Here is a 21,192-nt window from a genome sequence, read left to right as displayed (position 1 = left end):
TATTGTCTGATTCAGAAACAAAGCACTGGTGTAATGAAAGAGTTCTGCAGCGTGGTAAAGACAATGTGTCTGAAGAAATGCCTACTTGCTGTGCGTATGTGGAATTGGAGCGCAGCCTCGGTTGAGACAAGAGGGGGCTCGGATTCGGAAACCACTATGGGTCCACCTGTGGCACATTCAGCACCGGTGTGAATGCCATAGAAACTAATGCAGAAACTGAAGTCTGAATAGAAGTTGGTGTGGAACCAGAAGGTATACATGGCGCAGAGGGCAACCCTACTAGTGGCCTTGGTGGATTGGATTCTTGGGGCCTAAATGCGTGCCAGAGGGAGCCAAAAGTGAGCAAACATGGCCTCCCTAAAGACATTGATCAGGTGCGATAATGTCAGACGCGAAAATCTGGATTGCACTGGGACTACATTCGGAATTGGGTCTTCTGGAATTTGAGAGTAAGACCAAATGGGATGCTTTTGCCCTTTCCAGAGTTACATTCCTGCTTGGACTTGTGTATTTTCTTTCATTTACAAGACGACTTAGAACTAAGGGGTCCATTACAATGCTGCCATCGCAAGGGAGCCAGGGAGCGACCGCCGAAGTTGCTGTGGTCCCGCCATTGGCCTTAGGATGCGCCCACCACACTGGCTGGTGCAACCTGGTAGCTAGCTGCAGACCCACTCACAATGTAAAAGTACTGTGCACAGCATTGCCATGCATTACATGACAGGCACCACCTGGTGCCTGCCATGTAGTGCATGGCAATGATGGGGTACCCCCCATGTGCACCCATTTCCCCCAACATCCTGGGGGCCCGCAATGGGACCCCACCAGCAGAAACCGCATGCCTTTCCATGGCGCCATGGAAAGGCTGCTCTTTGCCTGCATCGTAATATGGATGGCAGTGTCTTGCAGACACTGGCACCATATCATGCACCTTTTCCGCCTGGTCAACAAGTCGACCAGCGGAGAAGTGGCGGACGGTCCCCCAGCAATACTAATATGGCGGGGGGTCTCAGGTATGGATGGCGAGTGGATCACCTACGCCGGGCCAGCGGTGGCTACTGCCGGCCCGGCGGGGCAATCCGCCCGCCATCCTAATGGGCCCCTAAATGTGGATTTGTCACAGGAACAACTCTGGGAGTGGATTTGGGACCTTTTTTTCAACACCGACCTGTCACATCATGGAGTTGTCTGATGTTTGGCAACAGAGTTTCGCCTCGCTGTACCATATGGCTTTAGGGCAAATTTTTCGCTGCCCCCAGAATCGTGTTCTGCCGCCTTTGATGGTCCTCTTTATTTTAAGGTTGCTCGCTTGACTGCAGGATAGCGACACAGACAGTAGTTTCCCACTCTATATTCATAGAGTCAATCGTAGATATTTGGGGTCATCTCACTCTTAGGGGACTGCAGACTCCACATACAAAGGCTTGAATGTAAAAACGCCTTGCCTGTGAGGCAAAAGGTTGTCCAGAGATCCACTTTCCTGGATTCTGCCAATCAATATATTCTACGAATCTCACAAATTGAATAAGTGAACTGAATTTTTTTTTTAAATAAAGGGGACCATCAACAGTCCAAGTCTGCAAAGAAATAGTGGATTTTACAGCTATTTCCGGTGTAATACACTGAAAAGGAGAACCATAATTTAATAATACAGGTTTTTAAAGAAATACAGTATATACAGGAGCAGTAACAGTGTCCTCAAGGTCGTTAAAGACAACATATGGGAAATTGATTCCCACTTATAGCCAAATATGATAATCTGGAGGCTACAGAGTCATGACCAAAGATTTTAAATTGCTCTATTGTCCTGAAGAAGGTGACGAAATACTTTAGCACCCAAACGCACCGTCGCCAGTTTGTTTTTCTTTTTTGTGATATTTGTAATTTAACAAATGTTTTTTAATAATGTAAAAACAGTGTGCTCTAGCTAATCGTTTACAGTGAATTTTGTGGTATCATTGTTAAAACTTTTTAATAAACTAATTTTTATAAGCATTCCTTTTTAATATTGTTTGATTTTATATATTTACATTTGTTTCTCTTCAGACATGATTTTGTACTTTAGCAACTTGGAAATGTATTGTTGTCCGTATGCATTTAGATAACGGATTTATTTTATCTGATTCAATTGTCTTAGGGTCTTCTCTTCAGACTTAGAAAAAAGGGATAGTTTGCGCTTATGTTGATATATACCCATCCCTTTTCAGAGGATCAGGGTACCTCCCTTATATTGTCACAGTAAAATTTTACGTAGGCATGGAGAAACTGAATGTATTATCTGTGAATTCAAATGATTTGAGAGGCTCTAAAGACAAAGATACACAGGAGATGGTGAATGGCCTAGCTTTTTCTTATCTTCACTTACTGTCTGTGGATTCAACTTGCCAAGGAATAAATCTTGCATATCACGGTCAGTCATAGTGAACGTGCAATCAGGTTTCGTATCTGTAGCAAAACACAAAACAGAAATTATAGCAACTGGTCCTTTCACAGTTAAACAGTCAGCCCTATTTTTCAGTCAAGGCTCTTCTCTTGCACTGCACTATTTCCGGGGCTTACTAAAAGCCCAGAGCAGAAAATTCAGAAATGCTTGGGGATTACTCTAAGTGAATACTAAAAGGTGTTGTGGGGAACAAAAATATTACATAAGGTAGCAAGAAATGTTGTGGTCAGATTAGTGAGTGGGTGATGTGGAATCACCAGAGTACTTCCACAGCACCGCGAAAAAAGACTACGGGGCACATGCATCAACCTATTTAGGAAGCCATTTGCGCTTCCTAAATACGTTTTTGGGATGCATGAAACTATTTTTCTAAATTCGCTTTTTTTTGCATTTCCTAAAAATGCGAATGCATTTAAGGAATCGCATTTGTGCGATTCCTTAAATGCAATGCATCCATTTTTTAAAAAATGCGAATTTTGAAATAGGAAGTGCAAATTAACACGAGGTTGACCCTCGTGTTAATTTGCTAATTTTTTTTAAAAAGCACAAAAATGCACTTTGGAAAGTGTCATGTTACACACACACATGCCCTTAGGACATGTGTGTGTGAAACATGCACTTTAAAATACATTTCAGGGGTGCAGGGGGGGTCCTTTGGACCCCCCTCTGCACCCTTGCAATGCATCAACAAATTGCAAATTCCAAAAAAAAGAAATGCAAAACGGCATTGATTCCTATGGGCCTCTAGGCCCATAGGAATCAATGTAATGCCATTCCTTAATTGCGATTCGCAATTAAGGAATCGCAAATTCCGAAAATTAAGAAATCCTAAAAAAAATTAGGATTTCTTGATGCATAGGATTTTGCAATTCCTAAATTGCGATTCCTTAATTTTCTCAATTTAGGAAATGCAAATTCCTACAATGATGCATGTGCCCCTACATGCTATCTGATAATAGCTAAATGAAAATGTGAAAGAAGCACGGCCATAGTTCAAGTGTGGAAAAAGAACTCACTCTAGTTTGTAAATGTAGTTCTCTAGAGTTGGAAATTGTGCCCTGCAACTCACCACACTGAATTTACTGGTGATACAATTGAAAATATGTGTTCGCACCACAAAACAATGTTGTGGTTTTTCCTGACTTAAATAGAGAATGCTTTTTCACATAACACTATCCTGCTCCGTTTGCAATGCTGGTAAGTGGTATTGAAGGACATAAATCTGTAAGTACACATTCAGTAAGCTCTATGTTTATACGCAAGATTCTTGCAACATGCCCTATGGTGCATTACATGCTTTCTCCTAATTTAATCTGAAACATGATTTGGCACAGCCAAACTTGTAAGCAAACTGCGGACCAATTATATTCCTTTAGCGTTTTTGAATATAAGCAAATCAAACAAGCACTGATGGTCAACAAAATATCTTATGATGATACAGTAGGTTTGTCGTGTCTCTGCAGTGGGCGCCAGGCAGCAAATCACACTCGGGACACAGGTCGGTTGTTTACTGATTCTTTACTTTCTCTGGGCTGCTGGTCACACACACGTCCGTCCCTGTGCCCGTCCTGGTCAGTCTGCTCTTCCTGTCCCTAACCGGATGTGGTGTCCGGTGACCTGGTCACCTCCCTCATGACCCACAGGGTCCTAGTGTCCTCCTGTCCTGTCACCCTATCTGTCGGGTCACGACATCTCCCCCTTTGCTGCAAACAAATGTTCATGGTACAGTTCTACTGATCAATTTCACCCCATCACCATTTACAGCATTTACTCATTGTTGTGGTGATATAGAGACAGAGACAGAGACAGAGACAGAGATTGAGAGAGAAGAGAGAGAGAGAGAGAGAGAGAGAGAGAGAGAGAGAGAGAGAGAGAGAGAGAGAGAGAGAGAGAGAGAGAGAGAGAGAGAGAGAGAGAGAGAGAGAGAGAGAGAGAGAGAGAGAGATAGATAAAGAGTCCAGGTGTCTGGTCGACCCGTCTCTCCAGTTTCTGACTCCTATGTTTTATCACTTAGTCTCTTTGTCCTCACGCTCTTGACCCGTTCCGCCCCGGCATTGTGCCGTTTGTGCGGAGGGTCGTTCAGCCGAGCGCCACTTCCTGCCCCTGACACCACTTACGCCCTGCCTCTCTACCTTGCAGGTTAGCGGTCTAGTGGCTCACTTCGCGGCCTGTATAACATGGCGGCCTGGCGGAAGCACAGCGGACGAGCGCAGCGGAAGCGCCGACATCGCGCCGAAGTTGCGCCTAAGTTAAGCCTGTCTGCGCCCATCCGCGGCCGGTCGCGTCCAGCGGCCACACACTATGCCCATCGCATCACATATTCCTCTAAGGACTTGTTCTCTCTCCAAAACACAGGCCCCCTTGGCCTCCGCGCCGTCGGCATTGGTCAAGACTTGCGCATCTTGAAACCCCACTGCTCCCCCTCTAGTACACCCGATGTGCCTACTCCCATCTCTTGTAATAACTTCTCCACCTTGTCACTCGCGGATGGCCCACCAGCACCTCATTCCATCTCAGTTGTTTACCTTAACACCCGCTCGCTGGCTAAGCATCAGCTTGAAATCTTTCAACTGCTAGACAACAGTAATATTGATATTCTTCTCCTCTCTGAGACTTGGTTAACAGATGACTCTACCCCCGACATCCTCGCCGCTATCCCTTCGGGCTATTACATCTTACAGTCCAACAGGGCGTTGGGCAGAATGGGTGGGGGGGTAGTGCTATCATCCGCTCTCAATATAATTTCACAAACTTGGAAACTAGCACCATTCCCAACACCGACCACCTTACGCTGAAATTCATCTCTCCCAAGCTCTCTTTCATCAGTGTCCCTGTTTATCGTCCCCGTGATAATATGCCTCTCTTTTCCCATCAATTCGGCGACCTCATCTCTCGGTTAGTTATTAGTCTCTCTGCTGAATTTACAGATCTGTTAATTGGCCTGAACTGTAAACAGCACATTTCAGTGGCTACCCACACTAAAGGTCATACTCTCGACCAAGTATGGACGGCCAATCTTGACATCTCCCCTCCCCTAGTCTAGTCTATCCCTGCACCTGGTCGGATCACTGTTTTATTTCCTTCTCACTGGAGCTTGCTCTGCCCAACCGTCCCCTACTCACTACCAATTTCACTGCACGAAACTGGAAGCGAGCCGATATCTTTGAATTCCACTCCATTTTACTTACCACAACCCCCAGCGACAGGACCATGACGTCTACCCAAACAGACGTCCTTGATCAATGGTTGAAACAGGCGAGTGATGTGGTCGCCCCACTAAAACTAAACGCCCGCATGATGCTCAGCGCTGGTTCACAGACCAACTAAAACTGGATAAATTAGCTCTCAGACAAGCTTAGCGCCGTTAGAGGTGTAACTATGATCCCTTATTAAAAACTGCCTATGTTGATCTACTAAAACTGTACAAAAAATCTATTTTATCGGCCAAATCCTCCTACTTTTCCCAGAAAATTCTTAGCTCAGCCTCCAAAACCAGGGATATCTTTTCAATCGTAGAAGAACTCTCCCTGCCCGACCGCGTTACTGTTCAACCCCAACCCTCACACCCTTTGTGATTCACTCAATTCATTCTTCATTGACAAGATCACCACTATCAAAAACAATATGGGGCGCTAGAGGGCGCGCAAGCGAAATGGCTGCCTAACTGTATAGCTCCCGCTCCTTGGCCTGTTATCCTACAAATATCCTCTGCCACAGGCGAGAAAATCGTAAATGCTACCTACCATCTGCTGCAGTAGGTCGCCCTCCACACTCGACCTGAAGCTTGGGCCTCTGGCGACATCCGAACCGGCGGAAACAGCGCTGCAAAATTAGCCGGCGGTGCCTCTGGAGACTGTGCGTTGAGGAGGCCTGCCGCGGAGGACTACTCGAGACCGGTGCTTGCCACGAGGCGACGGGCCCAATCCGTGCCGGTGGTCTCGGCACCCGAGACGTGCCCGGCTTTGATCCTCTACGCAGGCACGGGCTGAGAACATTGCAGAGAGCTGCTTACTGCTTGCGGGGGCTTGACCCGTGTGCCTGGCCCCCTCCCGGCGAGCCTAGCGTCTGGGAGGCGCTGCCTCTACCAATGCACGGACCGGCGGGCGTGCCGGCCCTCAGGGAAAAAGCTGCAATTGCCGCCACGACTCTCGTCGGCGCTGGGGGGAGTCGGACACCGGCGACACCCGCCGCTGCTCTGTGGAAGGTGAGGAGTGCCCGGAGCTGATAGCGGTCACTCGATTCCCGGTTGCTGGAAGGCGGTGGGGGGTCGAGCTGAGACGAGGTTCCCTGGGATTCCTACTGCTAGCTACTTTGACAAGATACTGGACCTGCATGCTATCCGACTCATGATACACACAGCGGCTCTTGGACACTTAATGATCTGCCGGTCACCCTGAACTGTGGTCGCTGCCCAACCGCAGCACCAACCCCTACTAGGGTTGGTGCTGATTTATACGCGAACTAAAATTACTCTTTTCCTCGTGTGGTCTGCTTTGCAGCGCCTATCTCTGACCTATATCATTGTCATGACCCCGTAGCCTATGCCCTCACATAACATCGCTGGGATCGGAGCCACCTGCACGCGAAGTGCCTATTGATGAAAACCACTGTTCACGACTGCCTGTGCCCACCCTCTTCACGTTTTTGGCAGCACAAGCGACGGCTGGTGATTCATGTCCCCCATGGTGCGGCTCACGATTGCTGTGGGGATTGCTACCACCATCAACCAAAGTTAAGTGCGGGGAGGAGGGGCTACGGCCTTGTGAGGTGCCAGCTGTTGCCGCCTTACCACCCCGTACGTGGAACCTAGCGAGACCACTGTGGTGGACCAAGGAGTGGTAGGATAGACACGATCAGAGACCACAATGGTGCGCCCCGAAAACCGCCAGACAAAAATAAGCTTTGATGGCGCTAAAAAAGGCACGAAGTCGGGGCCTGCTGAACCAGGGCCCAGTGACACTAACTCGGTGGCCATTGCTTCTCCCGCTAAGGAACTCGACTTGCACCGCCTGTTCCAAGAAATGAGGCAGGGATTTGCCACTGTAGTGGAAAAGGTAGACGGGATGACGTCTAGACTCGACGCCCTGGTTCACAAGGTTGACCGTCACGAAGAAAGGATAACGTCCACTGAGCAGCGAATCTCAGATAATGACGATGTCACCTCGACTCACACCACACAATTGGCCCGCATGGACGACCTTCTCCGGATCATAGCAGCTAAGAACGAGGACTTGGAAGCCCGTAGCCGACGCAACAACATACGCGTCACAGGCATTCCGAAATCCACAGACACGGGCAAAATGGAACTCTATGTCAAGAAGCTCCTCAAAGGATCGATAGGGGAGGATGCTTTTTCGCCTCAATTTATTATTGAGAGGGCGCACCGATCATTGGCTCCTGTCCCCAAGCCCAGATTACTGCTTAGGCCGATCATCGCTAAATGACTGAATTACCGCGACAGGGATGTCGCGCTATGAGCAGCCCGGACTCAACAAACCCTGCAATACAATGGTCTTACTTTCTCCATATATCCTGACTTTACCACTCTAGTGCAGGAAAAGAGACAAACGTTCATTCCTGTGAAGAAGAAACTGCGGGAAGCCCAGCTGGAATATGCCCTACTCTACCCGGCGAAGCTACGAGTCACACACCAGGGGAAGCATCGTTTTTTCACAAATCCCCAAAAAGCTGAAGATTTTTTGAAGACAATCCGCAAGGCTCGGAGAGGTGGCCGCAATGCTGAGGCGGACCCGGACGATGAAGATCCATCCTCGGCAGCGGATGAGCATTGATCACATGAACTTGGCATGACCAGATTTTTTGTCGCTTTGAACTCTTATTTCTGGCCCTTGCTTCGGGAATGCGAGGGACGTAGACGTCACGCTGCAGAACAGACTTGCCTGCTCTCTCCAGTGGTAACGTACTCCAAGGACCACAATCCGTGCCTTGGCCTCCTCCGAGGGCGGCATAGTATGGGAGGCCATTGGCGGGAGAAGTGGCTGTGCGCCCTTGATGTTGTTTCCCTCATGGGTGCTCCCCATGCTAAATGTTCAGATGTTTAAGTTGAGGGGGGGAGGGGGGAGAAGTTGGGAGGGAAATGCGGCTGCTGGCATGATTGGGATGCTGTAGTGGGAGAGGGGATGGGCTGGTCTGGGGAGGGAGGATTTACACACGGAGTGGATGGTCAACTCACAGAGTGCTATGTTAAACTGTATCGTCTAGGTGGAGCAGTAACCGCAGCATTCCTAATACTAGGATGGGATAAATTTATACCTCGTAACCTATGGCGGTCTTAAAACCTGATGCACAATTGAATTGCATGTCATGGAATGTTAGAGGGCTTAAAAATGCAAACAAATGTCGAAATGTGATTGCTTATCTCAACAGACACCATATACATGTTGCCATGCTACAGGAAACTCATCTGTCACCGCAAGTGCGGGCCACCTTTGCAAGTAAATGGGCTGGTGTCCGTATATTCTCCTCTTATTCCACATATGCAAGGGGAGTTACCATCCTTCTTAAACGCACAGTACCATTCCACAAGTACGGAGACGCGATAGATAGTGAAGGGCGTTACGCCCTGCTGTGGGGGCGACTGGGCCGCGACACATTTACCTTCATTAATTGCTATGCTCCTAACCTAGACATGCCCGCTTTCTTTACTACACTCTGGGGAAAAATCATGGACGTAGGATCCCGCCATGTTGTCTGGGGGGGACTTTAATTTGGCATTGATACCTCACTTAGATAGAGCTGACGGAGCGAACCACTATAAACCCAGGGCCAGAGAGGCATTGGAGGGCGTCATCACTGAGGGCGGGCTGGTGGACATATGGCGGCGCCTGCACCCTAACGGAAGGGAGGGCACACATTTCACCCCGCAGACGGGCACATGGGAACGATTGGATTACTTCCTTGTCACCACGGAGATCACTCCCGGGGTCCTGGGAGTTACACACTTGCCAAGAACACACTCTGACCACAGCCCTGTCCTGCTGCATACGCGTATTCCTGGATGGGATAGCCCTTGGCCACAATGGAGATTACAACCAGCGGCGCTATTAGATACCCTTTTCCGAGTCGAGCTGGGAGAGGAAATTGCTGCTTTCTTTCCCATGAACAAAGGGTCAGTAGACCCGGTCGAACATATCTGGGAGGCCTTCAAAGTCACCATAAAAGGGTACTGCATATCTAAAAGTTTTGGGGTTCTACGGGACATACAGAACACTATCCAGGGAACTGAGAGCTCTGGAACTCCGAATGGTGGAAGACGACAGTCCTGATATACATGCAGAGTTCAGAGACAAATTGTCCAAATATGAGGAGGAGGCTAATAGGGAAGCAAAATTCCGAGGTAAACATTGGCAAGCCAGAAGGTATTGCGAGGGAGACAGACCAGGGAGGGTGCTTGCGGTACTGACGCGCACCCCACGTGACCACAACACCATCCTGGAACTCATTGACGATCAGGGACGCACAATCAGGGACTCAGATGCACTGCTTGAGGACTTCACTTCTCACTACCATACACTCTACACCACTGATACTACAGCCGATACACCGTACGCGGACTTTCTGGGTGATGTAGCACTCTGCTGGCTCAGTGATGGCCACAGAGCCTTCCTAGCGGCCCCCTTGGAGCTGGATGAGGTCCGAGAGGCCATCATGTCACTGAAGAACGGCAAGGCGCCTGGACTGGATGGCATCCCCGCCGAGTTCTATAAAGCTTATATAGACATCATGGCTCCTGTCCTCCGGGAGGTGTATGAAGAGTCGCTTAGCGATGGCATCCTCCCTAGCTCTATGCGGGAGGTAGGCCTTACCTCGCTCTTGAAACCTGGCAAGGACCCCAGCTCTTGTAGCTCTTACAGCCCACTTTCCCTCTTAAATTGCGATGTCAAGATCCTTGCGAAGGTCCTGGCCACTCGGCTTTCCCTTCTCATGACCAGGATTGTATTGCCTGATCAATCTGGTTTTGTCTCGGGTCGATCTACCTCTCAAAACCTACGCACCCTGTTCTCTCTACTTCCCACGGTCCACCCCGACTTACCGGTAGCAGCTGTCTTTCTAGACGCCTCCAAGGCGTTCGACTCTGTAGAATGGCCTTACTTATTTTCAGTTCTGTCGAGCATAGGATTCCCAAAACTCTTAATCTCCTGGGTCCAGCTACTCTACACACAACCGACAGCAAAGGTCCTCATCCATGGTCGCCTTTCACACTCCATTGACATCACCAGGGGTACGCGTCAGGGGTGTCCTTTATTCCCCCTATTGTTCGCGATTGCGGTTGAGCCCCTAGCCTGCAGGCTACGTCAGTTGCATCGAGATGGTGCGATACAATGCCTTCAGCACCAAATTGATGTGTCCTTATACGCTGACGACATCACGCTCTATGTCAAGTTCCCTGACCTGCACCTCAACCCCCTATTAAGAGAATTTGTAGTATTCGGCAGGATGTTGGGGGTGCACATAAATTGGTCCAAGTCGCAATTCTTCCTCCTTACTGATGCGGTCACCGACTTCCCCCTCGACTATCCACTTAATTGTGGTGTCGTACGAATCTCCGTTACCTCGGCATTCAGATCTCACGCAATAAAGATGAAACACTCCGCTCCAATTATGGAGTAGCAATCACGAAACTCACGGCCGCAGTGGATCGCTGGATCACCCTACCACTCTCCATGGCGGGCAGAGCGTCCCTTATCAAAATGGTGGTTCTACCCAGTTTCCTATACCTCTTCCTCAATATCCCATACTATCCGGGTGCTTTTTTCTTTAAAACCTTAAAAATCAGAACTCTGTTGATTATTCTGGGGAGGCAAAAATGCATGATTGAAAGGGTCCACGTTGATCCAGCCTTATGATAAAGGTGGCTTCGATGTCCCCGACCTCAAGGCTTATTACCAATGCGCGCAGGCGCATTATGCATATCACTGGCTGGTTCCCACGCCCTTCATGCCTCAGCTTGCGGTAGAAGGCTGGATCGTGCATCCTATCCCGCTTAATGGCCTGCTCCATTGCCCCGAGTCATTAATTCAGACGCCGAATACTTCCGTCTCCTGCACACTGGATGCATGGCGCCGTATAGCCAGGAGGATGTCCTGCTGTTTGCCGTACTCTCCTAAACTGCCACTGGCGTTTCACCCTAACCTTGCCCTGTTACAGGAATGAGGCTTTCGTATGCTTTGTGAACGACTGCAGACAGCTTGCTGGGGCGACCTATTCACGACCGGGAAATTTACCTCCCATGATCGCACCCCGCTCGATGTCTTTTACTACCTACGCCTACGCCAAGGGATGAAGGACATCTTGCCTGAGTTCCCTGATGAACCTTAAACCCTATTCCTACTCCACTTTGTTATGCTCGCAAGAAGGGGCACACTTAGCCTCTGGTCTTTATCGCCAGCTTAGGTCGACTGCCACGATGCCTGAGGCGGGAGCTCGAGCGCATTGGAGCGCTGACCTGGCCATTAAACTCACTGGCGAACAATGGCAATACTGCTGCGCCCTTACGGCTCGTATATCAGCCAGTAGTAGACTTAAGATGATACACTAAAAATTCTTGCAGCAGTTGTATTATACCCCGGTGAAGAAACACAGGTTTCGGTTGGCTGACAACGACAGATGCGAGTGCTGCCATGCCGAGCACGCGGGCTTCCTGCACTTAGCTTGGGAGTGCCCTCCTGTTCATCTATACTGGCAGCAGGTGTCTGACGCTCTCACTGCTATGACAAAGGAACCTATATCTGTTGAGCCGCTACTTACGCTACTCGGGCACACGACGCACATCCCAAAATCCTGCAGAAAATTTGTAGATACCGCATTGCTCTTGGCGAGGCGACGAGTTGCATGCCGTTGGGGCCGAGGCAGAGCACCTAAATTCAAAGATTAGTTGGCTGACATGACGTACTGTCAGGAACAACACATTACCTTTACTGAATTGTTACCGCTCCCTACCCGACCTAAGGTTATTTGGGGCCCGTTGGTCGGCTATCTGCTAGCCCAGGCTGATGATAGCGATGTTCCAGAGGGCGGACATGTTAGCGATTAGCTAAACTGTTAACACTTAAAAACGAGCAACAGTGCCAGCCGGCGCATACACACCTCACTTCTAATTGTCCCGGTATGTTACCCCACAGGTTACATTATGGGTCGCTACCTTCCACAATACTCCCCCACATGCTGTCAGTAGACACTGTATACGCAGACATTGCCGCTAGGCCCTGGCTCACTATACAGGTCCTACTGCCTTGCCGATTCCATACACCCTCATCACCATCCTTGACGATTCCCTGCAGTTACGCACATAGCCCTTATCCACCAGACGAATGCATACCACTGTGACTACTACGATACCAATGTATAACAATGAATGTCCATCGATACATAAGACGCTCTGTTGACCCGTAATTCCACTCCCAAGTGTGTCTGAGTGACCTCACAGTTTTGTTTAATGTTGGAAACTGATAAAAATGGAAAACTTGTTCTACTGCAGTGTATTCTCAGACATATATTTTTTGCGCTATGTACAGGATATTTACCGACTGCTGCTATTGTGCGCCACCGGGCCTCCAGGATGCCGGTTAACAGGCTGTGTTATACCAACTACAACTTCCTTCTTAATTTGCACGCAATGCTGCCGGCCTCAGGGTTATAGGCGCATAAAGCAGTGTACTGCATAAACCATGCAATAAAGCAGTTTGAACACCAAAAAAAAAACCCAATATCCCTACCCCCTCCTCGTCCACTGCTTGCTCCTTACCTCCCATGAATCCCTGCTGCTTTAACGACTTCCCCCCCATTTCCCAGACTGAGTTCAGTTCCTTGTTACATGCGGTCAGCTCAGGCTCCCCTAATGACTGTTATCCCCCTCAAATCCTGAAAGCCGCCTTCTTGGCTTGTCCGGGCCCCCCGTTAGCACTCCTCAACAACTCGCTTGCCACAGGTTCTGTCCCTGATGCTTTCAAACAGGCAGTTGTTGTACCTATACTCAAAAAGCACAGTGCTGACCAATCTGTCCTGAGTAATTATCAGCCGATCTCCCTCCTCCCCTACCTGGGGAAGGTTTTGGAGACTTATGTCACCCGCTGCCTCAGCACTTTCATTGAAAAGTCTTCTTTTTTAGATGACCAGCAAGCCGGGTTTAGACCGGCCCACTCCACGGAAGCTGTCATCGTGGTCGTAATGGATGTGCTGAGACAAGGTGCCGATAAGAACCTGGCCCAAGTCCTCGTCCTATTAGATCTGTCAGCTGCTTTTGACACGGTCGATCACGCCATATTGATCGACCGTGTCAGAAACACGGGCATTCAGGGCTTGGCTTTAACATGGATCAGTTCCTTCCTGCACCAGCGTTCCCAATCGATTCATTTATCCACTTTCTCTGCCCCTTACTCCTCACTTTCCTGTGGTGTCCCTCAAGGCTCTGCTCTTTCGCCCCTCTTATTTAATCTCTATATGCAACCCCTTATAGCTTCTCTCCCTCACACCCTTGTCACCATTTTCAATTATGCGGATGATTTACAGTTAATTTTTCCCATCGACTCCTCCCCTTCTTCCTGTACCAATTTCCAATCCGCTATGCTTGCCATCTCTGAGTGGATGCATTTCAGCCAGCTGAAGCTCAATCCCAGCAAGAAGGAGTTGGTACTGACAGGAGGGTCCTCCAAACCCTGGAGCTCCAGCTTCTGGCCTCCTTCTCTTGGCCCCCCACCCTGTCCTGTCAATACGGTGAAGAGCCTCGGCGTTATCATCTCTAGTGATTTATCTATAAGGCCTCAAATCAACGCTGTTACTTCTTCCTGCTTTTACCATCTGCGCAGGATCTGCAGGTTTCTCACTACTGAGGCTCTCACACTTGTCATCATGGCCCTTGTCACCTCCCGTATTGACTTTGCCAACTGCCTGTACGTGGGGATCCCTGCTTGCCACCTTCATCAGCTTCAGCTGGTGCAAAACCAGGCGTCCAGACTGGTCTTTCAACAGCCTAAGCACCAACACGTCTCGCCCCTGTTGAGGATATTGCACTGGCTCCCAGTAGCCTCTCGATGCATTTTCAAACTGGGCTGCACTGTTTTTAAGTCACTCCTTGCCCTTGCCCCAGCTTTCACCTCCCTCAGCCTCAAGCGCCACATTCCCTCAAGGAACCTTCGGTCTTCCACACATAACCTCCTAACCGTCCCCATGTTCAAACGCAAAAAGCACGGAGGCTCCTGCTTCTCCTTTCTCGCCCCCACAACTTGGAACTCCCTCCCCACTACTATCCGACTCTGTCCCAGTTACACCTGTTTCCGTAAACTACTCAAAACGCATCTCTTCCAGCTAGCTTACGAATAATCCTCGCTGCCTACCCTCCCTGCTTTTGTCTATGAGCGCCATGAAACCGACTGGTGACCGTGCTCGGTAGAAATAATTTTAACATAACATAACATAACATAACATTGCATTCCTTTTCGGTCGCTGTTCTCTGCCATCAGCTTTTTCTTCTGTTTGTCGGTTGTCCTCCTTCTGCTCTCCGCCTGCCATCCTCTCTTCGTCTCCTTCTAGCTCCTTGCCGAGTGCCCAATGTCCTGGGCCAGCTGGCACTATCTCCGTTGGCTCCTCTCTTTCTACGGCCGCCCTTTGTTTTGTTTGTTCCTTCAGTGGTTCTTTTTCGTTCTCTTCCTCTTTCTCTGGTCCCAGCGTCTTCTCTTTGCTTGCTCTCAGTGCGTCTTTCATTTTCTTTTTTGTCATATGTCATAGTTATGAGACCCATTATTTGGGCGGTGCTGTTGCTCAGTAGGCATGGTCCTGGGACGTCGCCTTTCAGCACATGGATGTCCTCTTTGTTCTTTTTGTCTTTATACCTCAGTTCCTCTGTGAACTTTCCCAGGTTTTTTACCTCTTTCTTTGACCCCCAGGTGAAGATCTTCACCTTGGATGCTCTCAGTGTCGGCTTTGCTTCCATCTTCTCGTACTCTGATGCACACATGACATTGCATATTGCACCACTGTCACGTACAAATTCCGCTTCATGTGCTCCCACTCCTATCTTTGCCAAATCCGTCTTTTCCTGGGTGCTTCTGCCTGTACGGTATGTTGTTTCTCCTTTTTCGTCTCCTCCACTCAGTTCTGTGTGAATCTCCGACATGTGGTATAGTCTTTCCACTTTCTCTTCTTCCTCTTCTTCGCCTGACCCTCGTGATGAACTTCTCCTTTCTCTGTCGACATACCTGACGTATCTTGTTGTCGACTCTTGTTGTCGTCCTGTTCTTCCTCTGTCATCTCTGAATTGTACGCCTTGGCACATACTGGCGTAGTGATTTCTTCCATTACATCTTTTGCATGTCTGGCCAAACGTTGGGCACAGGCCTCTGTGTGGAAATTCCATTCCGCACCTGTAGCATGTTCTTTCAGGTTGTCTCCTCTCTGTTTCTTCCCTCCAGTCATTCTTCCACCGGCCTGTGCGATATTGGTTTGTCATGATGTGTGCGTTTTCGATTTCGATTTTCTTCCCTCTTTCCATTTCTTTGGCATGTTCTGTTGTTCTCGCCTCTGCTCTCGCCAGTGACAGGATGTTTTCCAATGAGGTCGGTTCTTTTAGTATTCTTGCCCTGAATCCTGTGTCATGACAGCCTTCAATGATCCGTAGCCCTATTGCTTGTTAGTTGTCGAACTTGTCGAACTCACAATGTGTCACCAATTTTCTCAGCCTTGTCGCGAAGTCATCCAGTGTCTCGTCCACTTGTTGACACGCAATTGTAAATGTATATCGTTCGAAGTCAACATTTCGTTGTGGGTCAAATTTGGCCGTTAGGCATTTCCTTAACTTCTCATATGTCTTTGTTTCTTCTGTTGGCAGTGTCACCAGAAGTTCTTCGACGTCATCCCCTGCTAAGTTCAGCAATAACCCTAATCTCTTTCCATCTGTTACATCTGTTGCTTCCATATATCTTTAAAACCGTCTGATCCACTTCTCCCACCTAATTCCAATTTGTGGCTCCCATAAGTTGAATGGCAGTGGCCTCCTGTATTGTGCGCTGGGCTTTGGGTCTTCCATTCTAGCCTTCTTGCCTTTATGTGCTCTTTCCTCTTTCTGTTCTTTCGCTCCTTTGTGCGTTGGTCTATGTTTCCTTTGCTCTTTGTCTTTTCTTCTTTTTTTTTTTTACCGTCTCTTTTCTCTTTTCTTTCTTTCTTTCTCTTATCTTCTTTTCTCTTTTTGTTCCTCTTATTTCTTCCTTTTGTTCCTTTGCTTCACTTTATTTAGCCTCTTCTCCGCTTTCTTAGTCCTTTTTCCTTCCTTCTGGATCTTTTCCTTGTGTTCTTGCTTGTTTTTCTGTTTTGCCTGGCCCTAATATGGCCGCCCTGTTGGTTTGTATGGTGTTTCTTTATTGTGTCCCTTTTTCAAGATGGCTGCCGCTCTTCTCGCGAGATTTCGCAATTGAAATCTCACTCACCTGACTCAAAAATGGCCGCTTCCCCTATCTCACCTCTGATTGGCCCAGCCGCCTGATCTCAAAATGGCCGCCGAGACTCTCGCGAGAGCTCACGCCTCTATTTCGAGATCGCGCGTTCCTTCGCACTTACCGCAGTTTGCTGGTGATTCCTCAGAAGCGGTCGGGTGGGCTCCGATGTCGCTCTTTTCCTCCCTTGTTTCTTGTACATCCAGGGTGGGCACCTGGTTCTTCCTGATGACGCCGTCGATTACTTCCTCGTCGATCTCGTTGATGTACACGTCGGCTCGGGTCCCACCTTTCGTCGCCAGTTGTCGTGTCTCTGCAGTAGGCACCAGGTAGCAAATCACACTCGGGACACAGGTCGGTTGTTTACTGATTCTTTATTTACTTTCTCTGGGCTGCTGGTCACACACACGTCCGTCCCCGTGCCCGTCCTGGTCAGTCTGCTCTTCCTGTCCCTAACCGGATGTGGTGTCCGGTGACCTGGTCACCTCCCTCATGACCCACAGGGTCCTAGTGTCCTCCTGTCCTGTCCTGTCGCCCTATCTGTCGGGTCACGACAAGGTTTATGAGGTGAAGCTCGTCTTAGCAGCAGCTGTTCCTGGTACTGACAGTTTAGTAAACAATGTAACACTTAAGAACAATGAGAGGTCAACCATTATATTACAATGATCTGCAATTATCAGTTTAGCTTTGATTTTGTATGTGTAAAACGCAGCATAAACCCTACCTATGGTAACTTGATGCTACCAAAAGGAAACTCACTCAACATCGTATGTTATGTAATGTTATGTTAAAATGAATTTATCAAGCGCACTTACACCATAGGTTTCCTGGCGCTAAAGTTTCCAAACGGTCTACAAAGCAATAGACCCAACTGTAGGAAGCTGGTTCTGTATATACTATACCAACATGAGGAATAGTGTGCACAGAGTCCAGTGGAACCCCAAAGGTAGGCAGAGGTAAAAATATATAGCACATTACTCTCTATTTGTGGTAGAATGGATGGGCAGTAAAGTTGATCAGAGGGTAGTGTTAAGCATGTGTTGTACACACTCAGGCAGCAAATGATGTCACACACTCAAAGACTGAACTCAGACCAATTTGTTTGTATCAAAAATATTAAGTTATTTTATTTCTAGAACCAAGCCAAGCCTAGTGCAGGTAAGTGAAATACTTTGCAAAATCGTATGCAATGTTTTACAATTGAATGCATGTTCAAATGCAGTTGATTGAATCACAGGTAAGTCAATGTTTCGAATTTACTGTTTAGTTACTTTATAAATAACTTTGTACGTTACTTACTAGATGACTTTTTAAGTTACCTTTTTTACTCAGTGTGATATGCCTAGATATCACACTGGGACATTTTCTAGAGAAAAGGTAAGTAAATCACTTTTAGTACATTTGTGGTTTTGTCAATGTTTCATACAAATCAGCTCCACGGGTAAAAGAATTTTCAAGAAAAGCAGTCTATGCAATCCTATGGAAGGAAATGAAGTTACTTAAAAGAATTTTCAAGAAAAGCAGTCTACTCAATAATATGGAAAGAAATCAAGTTAATGGTTTGCAGGTAAGTACTTATTAGTGGGAGTTGGTTTTTTGGGGTTAGAACCACCCTCAGCGGCACTAGGGCGGGTGCAGAGTGCTGAGGCCCAATGTTAACCAATGGGAGATAGAGGGCCTCCGGTTGATGGCTGCTCACAAACAGGCCATAAGGTTGTGGGAGCAAAGCTCCTAGAGTTTAGCTCAGGGCAAAGAAGGATCCGAGTTAGCACCCAAAGTACACCCGAAGCGGCACAGTGGTGGCCGGGTGCAGGGTGCTATTTTGGAGTCAGGTGCCCTGTTGTTTTCAATGAGAGTTGCTATTTTGGGATTTTGGTTGCAGTCTCGGTCCAGGAAGGCTTCCGGGAGCAACCAACAGCTGGGCAGGTAAGTTGGAGGGCTCAGGGACATAGGTGTACCTCGGGCTCTCTACTCCAGGGCCCAGGGCAGCTGGATGGAGGGGCGTCTTTTGAGGTTGGATTTCACCTTACCGGGCCACTAGTGGTTGAGGGTTCTCCGTGCAGAGGCTGCAGGCAACGTCGGGGAGTCCTGGAGGGCTCAAACCATGGTGGAATCGGACTATGGAGCACTGGGGACCTCACTGGGACCAGTGGGCCACCCGGATTTGGGTATTAGGCATTGACTGCAGTGTTGGTTCCAGGCATCTGGTTTATTTGTCCTCAGCAGGCTCTAAGTCTTTCTTGGCTGTTTCTTTTGAGCAGAGCTGCTGTTCACATGAGATCCTTCTTTGTTGAAGGCAGTCAGTCCTTCCAGGGATTCTGGAGGTCGCTGGCTGCAGGACAAGGAGACTTTTGGTGCAAGATCTCTGGAAACTGCTGACGGGCCGGTAGGGCTGTGGCCAAGTCAGTTCTTCTCTGCAGTCTCCTCTGCTGGATGTCTTCTTTCGTCCTTCTTCTACTTAGGTTTCAGGAATCTGTCTTCTTGGTTCAGGGCTACCCCCTTAATACTGTATTCAGGGGGCATTTTAGTGGTTAGTGATCTTAGGTTGACAACACCCTTGGTGTGCTCACCTCACGTGGGGGAGTGAGCACAATCCCTAATCCTGATTGGAGATTGTCTGCAAGATGGTGGGCACTGAAGAGTGGGCTTCACCTCCCTTCCCCCAGCTGAGGGGTGGGGTTGGCAGAGGTGTACACAACTTCTGGGCTGTGCTAATTTTTCCTGCCTGCCTTTCTGCCGGAAAGGAGGGAAGACAGGAAGGGGGCCTGCTCCTGTTAGCAGCAGAGGCTGAGGGTCCAGTTACAAATGCGGCATAGCCTTTGAAGCTCCCCTGCCATAGATGGCTCTTCCTGGCATGGGGGGGGGGGGGGGGTGACCACTTCCACCCAGGAAAGGCCTTGTTTCTGGGCTCAGGGAGCGAAGGTACCCACCCCAGAAGAATAGGACCTCCAACCCATGGTCTTCACACAAAACATAGGAATCTCCAGAAGAAAGTTGTTTTTAGATCCTAGACAGCATTTGGGGGAATATCACCAAACTCTGGTACGGGCACTGATCGGAAGTAAAACGGTCTTTGTGCACTAACCACACTGATTTAAAAACTCACTCTTTCACTGGAGATCAAATTATTGAGGCTGCTGCCGGTGAGATATGGTCCAGTCTCACTATCCAGGCAACAGTGCCTGATACATGCATGCAGAGGTGCCCACTTCACAGCCTGACATGTGTCCAGGACAGGGACTCTGCGAGCCAACAAAGTGGTCACAGTCTTGGCTCGGGGGAAATGAGCCCGCAAGCCTTGCAGCGGTGGGAAGCAAATTATATGAGGAGTACAATCCATCTGGAGATGGTCTGTTTCTGCAGTTTTCATTTTCTTTGCTCCCAAGAACCCAATCAAGAGTTGATCGTCCACCCAGGGCTCTTTGGTATTATCCATGTACAACTATAACATGGAATCAGGCGTGAAGTCTCTCCTCTTCTTTGGAAGGTTGAGATGGAGCAAATAAAGTGGGCAGTATGATGGTATAGCCGATGTGGAAGAATGTCACCACTTTTGGCAGGGACAAGGCATGTGTTCTCAGAACCAGTTTGTCTAGAAAAAGGCTGGTGTATGGAGGGTTCACAGAGATTGCCTGCAGCCCACTAACCTTCTGGTGGATGTAATGGCCACTAGAAAGACTGTTCTGATAGTCAAGAGATGCAGAGGGCAGCTATGAATAGGTTTGAAGGGCGAGCCCAGCAAAAATGCAAAAACTAAGTTCAGGTCTCATTGAGGTGTAATGGGAGGGTTGTGGTGGAAACATGCATTGGAGACCTTTTACGAAACGAGTCAAAACAGGTGACTTGAACAGGTAGGGCTAATCTAGGAACCACAAGAAAGCAGATCAGGTCGAAAGATAACCTTTAACTGTGCCCAAGGCAAAGTCTTGTTGAGCTAATAATAGAACAAATATCACATCGGACAAAAATGCAGAGAGGGGATCATATGTGTGGATGTACACCATGCCACAAACTTGTCCCAATGGCAGGAGTATACTGTCTTGGCTGAGGGACTCCAGGCTGCCAAAATGACATTGCGGACTTCTGAAGAGAGGTCAAAAACTGTCAGTTGCCGCCACTCAATCTCCATGCATGAAGGCAGAGTATGCACTGGTTTGGGTTCAGGAACCAGCCCTGTTGCTGTGACAGGAGATACTCCCAAAATGGTAGCCTGATTGGAGGACTGATGCTCATGCTTAGGAGTTCGGGATACCATACCTTCCGTGTGCAATCCAGGGCCACAAGAATGATTTGGGCTCAGTCGTT

The 21,192-nt window shown here is 48.5% G+C and overlaps 1 protein-coding gene across 1 annotated transcript in view; it reads right to left on the bottom strand.

Annotated features, from left to right (window-relative positions):
• LOC147747233 (sterol carrier protein 2-like) overlaps positions 1-21,192 on the bottom strand; it is a 120,381-nt gene that overhangs the window by 49,558 nt on the left and 49,631 nt on the right. Inside the window, exon 4 of the mRNA XM_086952452.1 lies at positions 2,366-2,445. Within this exon, the coding sequence (XP_086808578.1) occupies positions 2,366-2,445 (80 nt within the window). The remainder of the gene's footprint in view (positions 1-2,365; positions 2,446-21,192) is intronic.

This window comes from Lissotriton vulgaris, chromosome 1_1, assembly GCF_964263255.1.
Source record: "Lissotriton vulgaris chromosome 1_1, aLisVul1.2, whole genome shotgun sequence".
NCBI classification, from domain to species: Eukaryota; Metazoa; Chordata; class Amphibia; order Caudata; family Salamandridae; genus Lissotriton; species Lissotriton vulgaris.
The sequence above is the reverse complement of the archived record's forward strand: the minus strand, read 5'-3'. Positions and strand labels throughout refer to the sequence as shown.